The 15832-nt window shown below is 34.9% G+C and overlaps 1 protein-coding gene across 3 annotated transcripts in view; it reads left to right on the top strand.

Annotated features, from left to right (window-relative positions):
• Positions 1 to 15832, top strand: part of ZMYM4 (zinc finger MYM-type containing 4) — a 142837-nt gene that overhangs the window by 116733 nt on the left and 10272 nt on the right. For all 3 annotated transcript variants that reach the window (XM_037061459.1, XM_037061458.1, XM_037061460.1), the window contains exons 21-26: positions 2585 to 2638; positions 3035 to 3214; positions 3468 to 3562; positions 7646 to 7817; positions 8200 to 8295; positions 8856 to 9007. In XM_037061459.1, the coding sequence (XP_036917354.1) occupies positions 2585 to 2638; positions 3035 to 3214; positions 3468 to 3562; positions 7646 to 7817; positions 8200 to 8295; positions 8856 to 9007 (749 nt within the window). The remainder of the gene's footprint in view (positions 1 to 2584; positions 2639 to 3034; positions 3215 to 3467; positions 3563 to 7645; positions 7818 to 8199; positions 8296 to 8855; positions 9008 to 15832) is intronic.

Genomic DNA, 15832 nt, shown 5'->3' with positions numbered 1-15832 from the left:
GGAGTTAAAAGAAGAAACATTCATCCAGACCTGTTGGAGGGGCAGAGACACGCAGCCAGGGCAGGGAGGACATGTGGTAAAGCAGCAGCTGGTGGGCCAGGTGGTCCCACATTTGCATGCAGATAAAATGGGAACAACAGCTGGGGAACAAGACAGATTGTGGAACCCAGGGTTCCAGCACAAGAGAATAAAGCCTCAAAACCTCTGACTGAAAAAACCTGTGGGAGTTGAGGTGGCAGGAGGAACTCCTGGCCTCACAGGACAGTTTATTGTACAGACTAAAAGGGTTGTAGAACGTACACCCACCTGGGAAACCCACCCACCTGGGAATTAGCACCAGAAGGGCCCAATTTGCTAGTGGCTAGTATGGGAAGTGACATAGCTGACATAGCAAGAACCCAGCAAGCAGCATTATTCCTTCTTGGGCCCCTCCCTCACATACAATGCCACAATGCAATGAATTAGGTTACCCCAACCTGATGAATACCCAAGGCTCTACCCCTCAAAATGTAACAGCTGCACAGAGAAAAAAATATGGCCCAAATGAAAGAACAGATCAAATCTCCAGAAAAAATACAACTAAGCAATGAAGAAATAGTCAAGGTATCAGATGCAGAGTTCAAAACAGTGGTAATCAGAATGGTCACAGAAATGGCTGAGTATGGTTGCAAAACAGAGGAAAAAGTGAAGGCTATGAAAAGTGAAATAAAGGAAAGTATACTGGGAACCAGCAGTGAAGGAAAGGAAATGGGGATTCAGATCAACAATTTGGACCAGAGGGAAGACATAAACATTCAACCAGAACAGAATGAAGAAACAAGAATTCAAAAAAATGAGGAGAGGCTTAGGAACCTCCTGGACAACTTTAAATGTTCCAACATCCAAATCATAGGGATGCCAGAAGGAGAAGACAAAGAGCAAGAAATTGAAAACTTAACTTGAAAAAATAATAAAGGAAAACTTCCCCAATCTGGCAAAGGAAATAGACTTCCAGGAGGTCCAGGAAGCTCAGATGGTCCTGATTAAGTTGGACCCAGGAGAGGACACGCCAAGGCACATCATAACTACATTACCCAGGATTAAAGATAAGGAGAGAATCTTAAAAGCAGCAAGAGAAAAGGAGACAGTTACCTGCGAAGGAGTTCCCATAAGACTTTGGCTGATTTCTCAAAAGAAACATATTACAGGCACGAAAGGGCTGGAAAGAAGCATTCAAAGTCATGAAAGGCAAGGACCAACATACAAGATTATCCAACAAAGCTTTCATTTAGAATGGAAAGGCAGATAAAGTACTTCCCAGATAAGGTGAAGTTAAAGGAGTTCATCATCACCAAGCCCTTATATGAAATGTTAAAGGGATTTACCCTAAGAAGAAGTGGAAGATCAAAAAATATGAACAGTAAAATGACAGCAAACTCACAACTATCAACAACAACCTAAAATAAAATAAAAAACTAAGCAAACACCTAGAACAGGAAAAGAATCACAGAAATGGGGATCACATGGAGGGTTATCAGCGAGGAGGGACGGGGGAGTCGGGGAGAAGGCCCAGGGAATAAGTAGCATAAATAGTAGTTAGAAAATAGACAGGGGGAGGTAAGAATAGTATAGGAAGTGGAGAAGCCAAAGAACTTAACATGCAACCCATGGATGTGAACTAAGTGGGGTAAATGCAGGTGGGAGGGGGGGTACAGAGTAGAGGGGAATAAAGAGGGTGAAAATCAGACAACTAATAGCATAATCAATAAAATACATTTTAAAAACATAAAAGAGGGAAAAATGAATTTCAGCTTAAGGGATATGGCTAACTTATCTTTGATTTCAGGGAAAGAAGCAGTTTTCCTGGATTTTTAAAAAATGGTTTTTAATACTTTGAATTTTTGAGTTTCTTACTTTTAAAACAGTGTGTAATTGATAGAGCTGTGTTCTGTTTAGTTCCATGTGTAGGTTGCTCATGTAACTTACGGTCTAAGTCTATCTGTTTTCCAATGCAGTGCTAAAGCATATTATATTTTAGAGGGCAGAAAGCAATTTAAAACAGATTTGTCAATCTGAATAAATTTGAGTGTGTATACATCATGGGGAAAAAATTAATTTCAGGTAGTACATGAGTGCAAAGTCCAAAAGAAAGGTGTCTTTTGCTGTGACTTCTTTCATACTACTACCCAGAAGTGTAACCACTGTTATAAGTTGTAATTTGTTTAGCTGCATTTACTGCTAATGCCTATTTTTATTAATGAAACATTCTTTTTTTTTTTAATACTGATTTCGTAGTGGGGAGGGGAAAAGAGAGAGAAATACTGATTTGTTGTTTCACTCATTCATACATTTACTTACTGGTTGCTGCTTGTATGTGCCCTGACTAGGAATTGAACCCACAACCTTGGTTTATTTCAACAGTGCTCTAACCAATTGAGCTACCCATCCAGGGCTATTAATGAAACATTCTTTCTGCATATAAGAAAGCTGTTTACTTAGAATTCTCTCATGTGAATCATGTATATATAGTACATTTTATTTGAGATGCAGTTTGCTTTGTGTATACTTGTAAATTGTTTTATTATGTGCTTTTCTTTTTCTTTAGGATCTCAAACTTCTGAACAGGAACTCTTTCTAGACACCAAGATATTTGAAAAAGGTTTGTAGTTGAAAATATATTTTGGATCTTAGAAATATATACTGTCCCCTTTTAGTAATACAAACCCATAAAGTATTAGAATTCTTGGATTAAATATTTGCAGTTTTAGCTATTTGTAGGGGCACCAGATGTCTATGATTTGTGGGTTAATTTGTAATGAGAACCATAAAAGAGACCTCAAATATTCATTTTACAGATTGAGATAATGTTTTAAAATGTATACCAAGAATAGGAATCTAGTTCTGTAAGACCAGTAACCAAGTTACTTCATTTTTATATACCTTAGGTAATGGTCAAGCAACCATATCTGTATTTGGTGGTTCGGTGTTTCAGGAATGTTTCTGACTATGTTAAGAGTCTATTTTATTATGAGGCTGTATTTTCTAACTATTTCAGACCAAGGAAGTACATACAGTGGTGATCTTGAATCTGAGGCAGTATCTACTCCACATAGTTGGGAGGAAGAATTGAATCATTATGCCTTAAAGTCAAATGCTGTGCAAGAGGCTGATTCAGAATTGAAACAGTTCTCAAAAGGGGAAACTGAACAGGATCTGGAAGCAGATTTTCCATCAGGTTTGTGCATATAAGTAGTTAATTTGTTGTTTTTTTAAAGTTTTCCAACAGGGACTGTAAAGGAGTTTTTCTTGATAAAGAACTCTTAATAGCAACAGCCTTTATTTCTCTTAAGTATATAAATAAAATTCTTATGTTATCACAAACAAAATTCTGAATAAAGTGACTGTTATCTGATATTTTCTTCCTCAGTCTTAGTCTTTAAGTCAGTGAGTCATGTATCTCACATTATGCTTTCTGCTGGTTACTCTAGAATCCTTTGACCCATTGAATAAAGGACAGGGAATCCAGGCACGTTCCCGAACAAGGAGACGACACAGAGATGGCTTCCCTCAGCCCAGACGAAGAGTAAGCAGTAGCTAAATTTTTCTTTTTGTTCCTTCATTCTGTAAGTGTTGATTAGTTTTTGCAGTTTACAAAACTCTGTATCAGCCAGATTGGGGACTTCCATACATTGTTTTACAACCTTGTGTTTTTATTTTCGTGTGTGTGTGCTTTTGTTATTTCTTAAAGTCAAGAACAGTATCTTGGGAAGCATTTGAGATGTGGTTTTATTGTAACTATTGTCAGTTTGGGATCAACTAAAACTCATTAAAGCTTTTAAAAAAAGAACCATAGCTTGTGTTTTACATTTCTTTCAGCAGGGACTTTTTTGTTTTGTTTCTATAATTGAAGGTTTTTGTTTTGTTTATTTTAAAAGCTTTTTATAATGAGGCTCACTAGTATATATAATACAGTATAATAGTGAAGTTCACATGGACTGTTTTTTTTTATGTCGACAGGCCTTTCATATACCAAAAATAAGAAAGTAATAACCTTATTTCTTTTTAGCTCTATTTTTATAATTACATTTAAAATTTTATATATTTTAAGTCTACGGTTTGATGGCTTTGCATGTATTCAATGTGGACTACCATCACAATCATAATACTTGAATTGCCACAGAAGCTTTTCTTGTGACCTTTTGTAATTAGTCTTCATCTCCAACTCCTGATAACCACCAATCTGTTTTGCAGATCTAGGCAAAATTGTACTGTTTTGCCTTTTCTAAACCTTCATTTAAATAGAATCATATAATTTATATTCTTATGCGTCTGGCTTCCTTCACTTAGCATAATGTTTTTGAGAGTCGTCCATGTGTTGCACATATCAGCAGTTCATTCCTTTTTATTTCTGGATAGTATTTCATTGTATGGACAGACAACAGTTTGTTTAACTGTTTTAACAGTATATGGAAATTTGGGTTGTTTCCCATTTGTGGCTATTTTTTAAAAAGCTGCTATGAATAGCCTATTATAAATCTGTGCTAATACGTTTTCTTTTGAGGAAAAATACCTAGGAGTGGGGTTGCTGGTCTTAGGGTATGTGTGTCTCTTTTTTTAAGATTTTATTTATTTATCTTTAGAGGAGAAGGGAAGGAGAAAGGGAGAGAAACATTAATGTATGGTTGCCTCTTGTGGGTCCCCTGCTGGGAATTGGCCTGCAACCCAGGAGTATGCCCTGACTGGGAATCGAACCGCAATCGTGTGGTTCGCAGGCCCACGCTCAGTCCTCTGAGCTACACCAGCCAGGGCAGGATATGTGTGTTTTTAACTTTGTAAGAAGCTAGCAAACTTTTTTCTGAAGTGGGTGTAACCTTTGGCATTCCCACCAGTGGTGTGTGAGTTCCATTTGCTCCATGACCTTGTCAGCACTTGGTATTGTTAATTTTTAATTTTAGCCATTCTAGTGAGTGTGTTAGTTAGTGGTATATTGTGGGTTTAATTTGTATTTTCCTAATGACTAATGATGTTGGGTATTTTTTCATATGCCTATTTGCTATTTGCTATTCCTTCATCTTCTTTGTTGGTTCTATTCAAAACTATTGAACATTTTAAAAAATTGGGTTGTTATCAGCTTACTGAGTTAATAAGTGTTCTCTATTATATATTTATAATATATACATATTCATTCCCTTATGAATATATAATACAGAACACTTATAGGACTTGAGTGAATTATGAATATAATTCTTTTATCAAATATGAAATTTGCTTCTATTCTGTGATTCCCTTTTTTATTTTCTTTGGTGGAGAACAAAACTTTTTGTTTAAAAATCTTTGATTATGGACATTTGGTAATTGAAATATTTTCTTATGTTTTCTTGTTTTATAGTTTTAGCTTTTGTATTTGTTTATAATCCATTTTGAGATCATTTTTAATGTATGAGTTGAGGCAAGCATCAATGGTTTTTTTTTGTATGTGGATATCTGGTTCCAGTACTGCTCTTACAAAAAGGCTACCCTTTCCCTGTTGAATTATATCGGTACCTTTGTTAAAGTCAGTCAACTACATACTCATATGTGTCCATCTATTTCTGAAACTCTGTTTTGTTCCATTGTTTATATGTCTGTTTTTATATCAGTACTAATTTTTTTTATTATTGTAGCTTCACAGTGAGTCTTGAAATCAGGAGTAAGTCCTCTAACTTTGTTCTTTATCAAAATTGTCATTTGCAGCCCTGGCTGGTGTAGCTAAGTGGATTGAGTGCGGGCCTGCGAACCACACAATTGCGGTTTGATTCCCAATCAGGGCACATTCCTGGGTTGCAGGCCAGTTCCCAGCAGGGGACTCACAAGAGGCAACCATACATTGATATTTCTCTCCTTCTCACCTTCCCTTCCCCTCTAAAGATAAACAAATAAAGTCTTTTAAAAAATTGTCATTTGCATTTCCATATAAATTTTAGAATCAACTTGTCAATTTCTATAGAAAGGCCTGCTGGGGCTGTCCTGAATCTATAGCTCAATTTGCGCACAGAGTTGACATCTTAGTAATTTTGAGCCATCTAGTCCATGAAAATGCTATCTTCTTTAATTTCTCTTAACAGTCTTTTATACGTTTCTTTGTATAAGTCTTATGCTTGTTAAGTTTATCTAATCATTTAAATATTTTTTTGATCTATTGTGAATAGTGCTTTTTGAAAATTTCATTTTCTAGTATTCTTCATTGGTATAAAGAAATGGAGATAGTTTTTGTATACTGACTTATGCACTGTGGTTTTTGCACAGCTAAAATTCTTAGGATTTTCTCCTTAAACAAGCATATTATCTGTGATAAAGACAGTTTTTCTTGCCCTGGCTGGCGTAACTCAGTGGATTGAGCTTGGGCCTGTGAACCACATGATCGCGGTTCAATTCCCAGTCAGGGCACATGCCTGGGTTGCAGGCCAGTTCCCAGCAGAGGACTCACGAGAGGCAACCATACATTGATATTTCTCTCCTTCTCACCTTCCCTTCCTCTCTAAAGATAAACGAATAAAGTCTTTTAAAAAAAGAGACAGTTTTTCTTTACAAATCTAATATATTTTATTTTCTTTTGCTTGATTTATTGCACTAGTTAGGATCTTCAATACAATGTTGAATATTAGTGGTGAGACCAGACCTTCATGCTGGTTCCCATTCTTAGCTCAAGTGTTCAGTCTTTCATCACTGAGTATGATGTTACCTGTAGGTCTCTCATAGATGTTCTCTACCAGGTTGAGGAAGTTCTCTTTTGCTAATTTGCATGGAGTTTTTAATCATGATGTATTGAACTTTATCAGGTAGATCTCTTACTAGGTATTAGTGATTTGTGTTTTCTCTGCTTTTAAAAATAATTCTAGCTAGATATTTATCAATTTTTTACTTTCTGAAAGAACCGGATTTTAGTTTTATTAATTTTTCTCTCTTTTTTAAATTGATTTTTGCTCTTATTTTTATTACGTTCTTCATTCCCTTTGAGTTTCAAAGTGGTCTTCTTTTTTCTAGTTTCTTAAGATCATAGCTTAAATTACTGCTTTAGATCTTTTTCATTTCTCATAAGTCATTTTAGTACTATAACTGTCCCTATAAGCACTGCTTTAGCACCATCACAAAAATATTGATATGTTTTCACTTAAGTTCAAAATGTTTTTTAATTGCATTTATGGCTTCTCCTTCGACCCATGTGGTATTTATAAATGTGTTGTTTAAATTCCAGTTTTTTAGTATTTTCTTTACATTATTCTATTACTGGTTTGTAGTTTAATTCCACTGCAATTAGAGAACTTATTGAAGCTTGTTCTGTAGCCCAGAATATGTTCTGTTCATGTGTTTCATTAAATAGATCGGAGTCGTAATAACTGTTATGCATACCTCATTGGGTGAGTCTAGATACTGGATCATAGTAAATACTCAAATACTAGTAATTATCACGTATGATCTCTTACATTTCAGCTTTCTTTTTTTCTTCTCTTGTATGGATTGGCTTAAATAATCTAAAGGTCTTTTCAGTTCGTAAGAACTCTGAATCTTTCAGCTGTAATACTAATTTCCCTACTCTGTAAGGTTATGCCCTTTCTAGCTTTGAGAACCCCGATTCTTAAAGACCCAAAACTAAACTTTATATTCTGTATTTTTGGAATTATAACAGGGACGAAAGAAGTCTGTAGTGGCTGTGGAGCCCAGGAGTCTTATTCAAGGAGCCTTTCAAGGGTGCTCAGTGTCTGGAATGACACTGAAATACATGTATGGGGTAAATGCCTGGAAGAACTGGGTTCAGTGGAAAAATGCCAAGGAAGAACAGGGGGATCTGAAATGTAGCGGTAAGTACACAGCATGAATCTGTGTTTTGAGTTACAGGATAAGGGGAATATAAATATAAAAGGTTATAAATCTACTTAAAAAGAATAAATACTAAGTCAAAAGTGTTCTAAAACTTTTATTTTTGCTTTACCTGATTTTTTGCGATTTTTAAATTTTTTATGTATTGATTTTTAAAGAGCAAGGAGTAGGGAAGAGAGAGAAACATCTGTCTGTTTTTCCACTTACCTGTGTGTTCATTGGTTGCTTCTTGTATGTGCCCTGATTGGGGATCAAACCCCCAACCTTGTTGTATCAAGCTCATGCTCTAACCATCTGATCTGCCCAGCCAGGGCAGTTTTTCACCATTTTTGTTTAAACTTCTCATTTTTTTTTCCCCGTCAGGAATTGAACATGCCTCATCTAGTCCATGTTCTGACCCCTTAGCAAGTGCTCCAGACCATGCACTGTCCCAAGAATCCTCAGAGTCAGGCTGCAGAGGTAAAACTCATTTTTCTCCTTGTGTTCACTTGTAATACCATTGTCAGTTTCAAATTATAAGTGGAATATTTAAAGTTATTTAGAAATTTAAGTCTTATTTTAAAAAGAAAAATTGATATACTGCCAATTTTGAAGATTTGTTATAAATTAAGGTTGTATCTTCTCATCATGAATTTATTACGCTAATATAAAGGATGGTTTTTATACATGTGGCTCAAATTCTTTATTTACCTATTTAACTCTTCTTTCAAGGTCTAGCATTAGTTCCTATCCACCAGAATCTCACCTGACCCTTCTCTGTTTATTAGATATCCATCATTTGCTGTCATAGAATCCTGTTTTAATAAACCTCTGTCATAACACCTGTCACACCATAGGTATTGCATTGTCTATTTCTTTAACTAAAAAACCTTGAGATCAGGAGCTGCCTTTAATCCATTTATTACCAGTGTATTCCACAATGTCTGAGGCACAGTAGTCAGTATTTATTCAATGAATAAAGTAGACATTACTCCATACCTTATAAGTTAATATTTCAGATGTTTTCTGCCTTTCCACAGTCCGCTCTATAAAGCTGAAGGAAGATATTCTGTCTTGCACTTTTGCTGAGTTGAGTTTGGGCTTATGCCAATTTATCCAAGAGGTGCGGAGACCAAATGGTGAAAAATATGATCCAGACAGTATCTTATACTTGTGCCTTGGAATTCAGCAGGTATCAAATTCAATAATTGTTATAACATATTGTGCTTTTAGTAATTCTGATTGAAATTCTAAATTAAGATGGAAGATTGTTGTGTCAATTGGTTGTTTGGTATTGTTCCTATACTTTTTTCTTTTTTTAACATTTAAAAATATTTTTCAACTACAGTTTGTATTTAATATTATTTTGTATTTGTTTCAGGTGTACAGCATGGTAGTTAGATAATCACATACTTCACAATGTATCCTCCCTGATAATTTCTTATGCTCTCTTATTAATGAACCACTTACCTTGATTTTAAAATCTTGATCATATAGCCTTTTGTAAACTAAATTGAGTGTTTTAGCAGAATAACACAAATTGATAACAGTGCATTTTAATGTTAGATGGACAAAAAAGACAAATAGCAATTCACAAAAAAAGTGACACTGGAGACTGTATGTAAATACATATATTTATAGAAGTCATGTAATCTCATTTAAAATTTTAAAATAATAGCTATACCATTATTTGTCTATCACATTAGCAAAAATCAAGAAATTATAACTCATTGTTGATACAACTTCTCTTACCTTTATAGCTGTTGGTAATTAGTACCTACTTTCTGTAAAGCAGTTTTCAGCCTATGTTTCAGGAATATATTTGAATGTTCATACTCTTTTTGTCAATAATTCACTTTTGGGAGTCTGTCAAGTAATACTCTGACATTGTTGCACAAAGTTAGAAATAACTTCAGTGTCCACCAAAGTGTAATAGTTAAGTAAACTATAGTTTATTTATAAAATTATTTTATGTAGCCAATAAAAATTTTTTACGAAGTAACTTCTAGTTATGTAAAAATATTAATATTAAAGCATTAAAATGAACAGGAGTACACAGTATACACTGTGTGTGTGTGTGTGTCACTGTGTATTAACATAATAGTGTTTTTAAAACTAGTCCAGTAAAGACAAGAAAATGAAATGCATAAAAAATATTTACAATGGTTATCTTTTGGAGGTGGTAGAACTCTGGATGTTGTTGATTTTTTCTTTTTTGTCAGTTTCAAATTATAAATGGAATAATATTTTCCTCCACTTGTGCGGGGTGGGAGTGTTATTTTATCTAAACATCAATTCTTAAAGTTTTGTTTTTTAATTACATAAGTAAGGTGTGCTCATTGTAACTGTTAAAACAGTGAGTGAAGACAAAGAAAAGTTTCTCTCCCTTTATCCCAGTCCCCAAGGATGTCAGGGTTGCAACATAAGTGTCCTTCCCTACGTTCTGTGCTGTATGTTTGTATGTGTTTATACATATTTATTGATAGTTTCTGTTTTGCTTAGATTTTAGCAAAATGGAACCCATAACATACATATTTTTTGCAGTTTACTTTTCTCAATCTGTGTATCTCTCCAGGTGAATATAAATCAAACCTTTTTCTTTAAAAAGGAAAGCAGCATAATGTTGCAGAGTATAAATATACCAGCTATTCTCTCTTTTGTGTATTCAGGTTGTCCTCTTCCCCCTTCCTGTTACAAATAATGCTTCGGTAAATATTTTGTTTGTGTACCTAATAGATGCTTTTATTTGTAGGTTAAAGCATAGAAGTATTTTTCCAGTTTTAAGATATTTTTAGATTACTTTTCAGACTGGTGTATTGTGAAAGGGCCATGTATGCAAAGTGACCCCCAAATGCAGAAGGAACTGAGAGGTCAAAGAATGAGGCAGGCATGTCCATCTTGTCCATTGAATGAGTTTAATAGGGAGCTTACATACAGAAATGCAGTCTCAGGTAGCAGCAAGACAAAAATGGATCCCTGCGCCTCCCACCGCCCACCCCTCATCAGACCATGTGCTTACACCTCCTAAAACCGTGAGAATGTTTGGGTGATCAGAGGGATCAGGTGCGTCAGGTGCCAGAAGGCTCTGGTACCAGAGCAACTTAAGAGAGAGGTATCATTGAGGGCAACTTGCCCAGACCAGAACTAATGGAAATCCTGTGCTCATCAGGGCTTTGTGTGCATATCCCACGGCTCACCCTAGGGAAAGGGAGGAAGTCAAAGGTTCAGATTTACCCAGGTATCAAGATGGTGGATTAGTTTTAAGGCAGTATTAGCTCTGTCCGTACAAATAGGAATAGTAATTTACACTTTTACTTGCAGTGGGTCTGAGTGTCTGTTTCTTCCTGTTTTTAAAGATTGTATTTATTTATTTTTAGAGAAAGAGAGGGAGAAAAACATCAATGTAGTGCCTCTTGTGCACCCTCAACTGGGGACCTGGCCTGCAACCCAGGCATGTGCCCTGACTGGGAATTGAACTGGTGGCCCTTTCTTTGGTTTGCAGGCTGGTACTTAGTCCACTCAGCCACACCAGCCAGGGCTGAGTACCCATTTCTTGTATCCTTTTTGCCCACTCCTCTTTTTAATATTTTATTATTCTGAGTTTAAAAAATGATTCCAATTTGTATTTTTCCAACTTTCGTAAAGTAGAATGTCTTTTAATGTTGTTGGTCATTTGAATTTTCTCTCTCTGTAGAATCTCTTTTATACTAGGGATATCAACTTGAATATAAGTATTTGAAATAAATTTTCATAGTATATTTTTCTTTCAGTTTTTGTTTCTGTTGTTTTGCCATGTGAGAAGATTTCCTTTTTACGTAGTCTAATTTCTTTTTATAGTTCCTGGGTTTTCCTTGTTGCTTAGGATAGTCTTTCTACTTAAATATTTAAATTTAAATTCTCAAAAATTTCTGTCTAAAATATATGGTTTTTGTTTAGATCGACATTGTTAATACATCTGAATTATATTTTTGTACATGTTATAAATATATTTAGATAAATAATATTCTGATGGGTAAGCTAGTTATGCATACAGCATTTATTTTCCCACAGAAGTGAAATGGCACCTTTGTTACTGTATTTTGATAGTTTCTACACTGCAAATGATATTTTTAAAATTACTATATGAGCCCTGGCTGGTGTGGCTCAGTGGATAGGGTACCAGCCTGTGAACTCAAAGGTCACAAGTTCAATTCCCAGTCAGGGTACATGTCTGGGTTGCAGTCTGGGTCTGCAGTTGGGAGTATGCTAAAGGCAACTGACATCCATGTTTCTCTGCTTATCTTTCTCCCTCCCTTCCCCTCTCTCTAAAAATAAATACATAAAATTTAAAAAAACCATCTACTTAAAAAAATTACCATATGAAAAGACTTTTATACACCCCTCAACAAATTTTATTGAGGATGGAGTGTATGCCATCCGTACATTTTGCTAAGGAAGAAATTCCGAATAACCTGTTTCAGGACAGTTAATAATATTATAATTATTTGCATGTAATCTGAACATAGGTGATCATTGCCATGATTTTAGTCAAAAACATTTGAGTACTTTACATTTCATTTACACTTCTGCTATATATAAAATACTCTAACTTATGAGACATTATAAACCTATGAAAGGTTTTTCTAATAAATTTATGCTGTTATTTGTTAATAAATGACTTCATATAAAACTATTAAAAAGAGACAAAAGTTAACAGATTTTCAGAAGATTTTTATAGGGAATAACTATTATGAACTTTTTATTTACTTTGACAAGAAATAAACTTCTTTTACTGCAAGGAATTTTAAAAGGTTACTTACTTATGTTGACATCTCAAATATGCTTCCTCTTTTTATTTTGATTATAAAAATAATTATGCTATGCTAATTATATAGAATTTTGAAAATACAAATGCAAAGAAAAAATAAACAGCTATAATATTAACACCAGGACCACCACTCTTGACATTAGCTGGGAAGGGGATAAATGGCAAAAGAAACAAATAGGCAAGTAACAGAAGAAAATCAACAGATTGCTAATACACAAAATGTACCAGAAACAGCTAACAGTCATTTACTATGTATGTTATGTATTAATATAAGCCCAGTTCATATATTAAAAGTCACTTAATTTTTAATGTGGCCCTGTGAAGTTTAAGAACTGTTATCATCACTAATTTTTGCTGAGTAACTTGAGGCACAGTGAGTTAAATAACTTGCCTAAAGTCTCAAAGTTAGTCAATGATGGGACCAAGCTATGAAACCAGGTAGTTCAGCTCCAGGGTCTGTGCTTATAAAAACTATGTTGGGTAGCTTCTCTAATACAAGAAGGTGCTCAACTGTAATCACGGAAAATTTTCATCTATTAAATGGATTAAAAATTTGAAAGATTGAGCAATTTGATAATACTAAGTATTAGTGAAGATATTATGTGCACTGTTAGAGGCCCTTTTCAGAAAATAAGTTAACAGTGGCTATTAAATCTTTAAATGCATGTATTCTTTAGTCTAGCAAAACCATTGATCGTTATCTCTCTCCAAAGAAAGGCATATACATACATATACTAATATTTTCATTGTAATATTTTTTTAAAGATTTATTTATCTTTAGAGAGGAAGGGAAGGAGAGAAGGAGAGAAACATCAATGTATGGTTGCCTCTCATGAGTCCCCTGCTGGGAACTGGTCTGCATCCCAGGCACGCGTCCTGACTGGAAATCGAACCGCGATCGTATGGTTTGCAGGCCTGTGCTCAATCCACTGAGCCACACCAGCCAGGGCATCATTGTAATATTTGTAACAGCAAAAAAAGGAAACCTACGTGTTCATCAAAAGAATGTTGTTTCAATCAATAATAATATTTTTACTATTGAATACCATACAGTATTCAGAAAAAGGAATGAATTGCATCTATACATACTGACGTGGAAAACTCTTGGCAGGCATACATTTTAAAAAGTGAAAGTAGCAAAACTGTATGTGTACTGCAATATTTATATTATGGAAAAATACACATAACTATATAATTCAGTAGCATTAAGTATGTATATTCATGACGTGTAACCATCACTACTATCTAGTTCTACAACTTTTACCACCCTATATGGAAACCCCCTACCAGTTAAGCAGTTACTCCTCATTACCCTTTCCATCCTGTCAGAAATCTGCTTTCTGTCTTTATGGTTTTACCTATTCTGATTTTATATAAGTAGAATTTTATAGAATTATACAGTATGTGGCATTTTGTGTCTGGTTTCTTTCACCTAGAGTTTTCAGAGTGTCTCAGTGCTGTAGAATGAAACCGTACTTTGTTCCTTTTTAGGGCCAAATAGTACTCCATTGTTAGGTATACCACATTTTGCTTGTTCATTCATCTGCTGATGGATATTTGAGTTGTTGCCGCTTTTTGGCTATTACGAATAGTGAGTGCTACTATGATCATTCATGTGTAAGTTTTTCTTTAAACATTTGTTTTCAGTTCTTTGGGGTGTATATGTAGGAGTGGAATTGCAGGGTCATATGGTAACTCTGTGATTAGCTTGTTGAGAACACGAAACTGTTTTCCATGATGGCTGCACCAGTCTCTGTTCCAACAGCAATGTTTGAGGGCTCCATTATCTGTACTTCCTTGCCAACACTTAATTTTGGTTTTTTAAATTGCCAACTGGTGAATATGAGGTGGCATTTTATGGTGGTATTGATTTGAATTTCCCTAATGACTAATAACATCAAGCATCTTTTCGTGTACATGTTGGCCATTTGTATATCTTTAGAGAAATGTCTAGGTCCTTTGCCATTTTTTAAATTGGGTTGTCTCTTTAGTTGAATTGTAAGATTTCTTTATGTATTTTATGTATTAGACTCTTATCAGATACACAATTTGCAAATATGTTCTCCCACACTCTCTGGATTTTTGTTTCACTCTCTTGATAGTATACTTTGATACATATAAACATGTTTAATTTCAGTGAAGTTCCGTTTGTCTGATTTTATTTGTGCTTTGGTGTTATAAAAATACATTACCAAATTCTAGTTCATGAAGATTTACCCCTGTCTTTTCTGGTTATATGGTTTTAGCCCTTATGTTTCTTGTCTTTAATCCATTTTTAATTCATTTTTATCTCATGTGTGAGTTAGGGATACGTGGATATCCAGTTCTCCCAGCACCATTTGACTAAATATGTGTGTGTTTATTTTGGATTCTCAGTTAGTACACACTGTTTTGATTACTGTAACTTAGTAAACTTTGAAATCAGGAAGTGTGATTCCTCAAGATTCTTTTGACTTTTTGAGGTTCCTTGCAATTCCATATGAATTTTAGAGTTAGCTTTTCCATTTCTGCAAAAAGAAAAAGAAAGAAAGAAAGAGCCATTGGAATTTTGATAAGGTTGCATTGAATTTGTAGATTGTTTTGGCAAATATTACCATTTAAATGATACTGCCTTCAGATCTGTTAATACAAAGATGTTTTCTTAGCTCTTTAATTTCTTTCAGCATTTCTTTTGTAGTTTGAAGTGTGTAAGTCATGTACCTCCTTGGGTAAATTTATTCTTAAAATTGTATTCTTTCTGATACGTTGTAAATGGCATTTTTCTTTTTTAAAAAAATATTTTATTTATTTTTAGAAAAAGGGGAAGGGAAGGAGAAAGAGTGGGAGAGAAACATCAATGTGTGGTTGCCTCTCATGTGTCCCCCACTGGGGACCTGGCTTGCAACCCAGGCATGTGCCCTGACTGGGATTTGAACCGGTAACCCTTTGCTTCAAAGGCCCGTGCTCAATCCACTGAGCTACACCAGCAAAGGCTGGAGTTGTTTTTCTTAATTTCCCTTTTGGATTGTTCACTGCAACTCATTTTCTTTTTTTTTTTTCTTTTTTAAATATATTTTATTGATTATACCATTACAGTTGTTCTATTCCCCCCCTTCAATCCCCTCCACCCACACCCTCCCTCCCCCACCATTCTCCCCCCCCTTAGTTTATAACCACGTGTCTCAAGTTCTTTGGATTCTATATTTCCCCCACTATTCTCGCCCTCCCCCC

This window comes from Sturnira hondurensis, unplaced genomic scaffold, assembly GCF_014824575.4.
Source record: "Sturnira hondurensis isolate 20B ecotype Veracruz unplaced genomic scaffold, ASM1482457v3 Scaffold0013381, whole genome shotgun sequence".
Lineage (NCBI taxonomy): Eukaryota > Metazoa > Chordata > Mammalia > Chiroptera > Phyllostomidae > Sturnira > Sturnira hondurensis.
The sequence above is the reverse complement of the archived record's forward strand: the minus strand, read 5'-3'. Positions and strand labels throughout refer to the sequence as shown.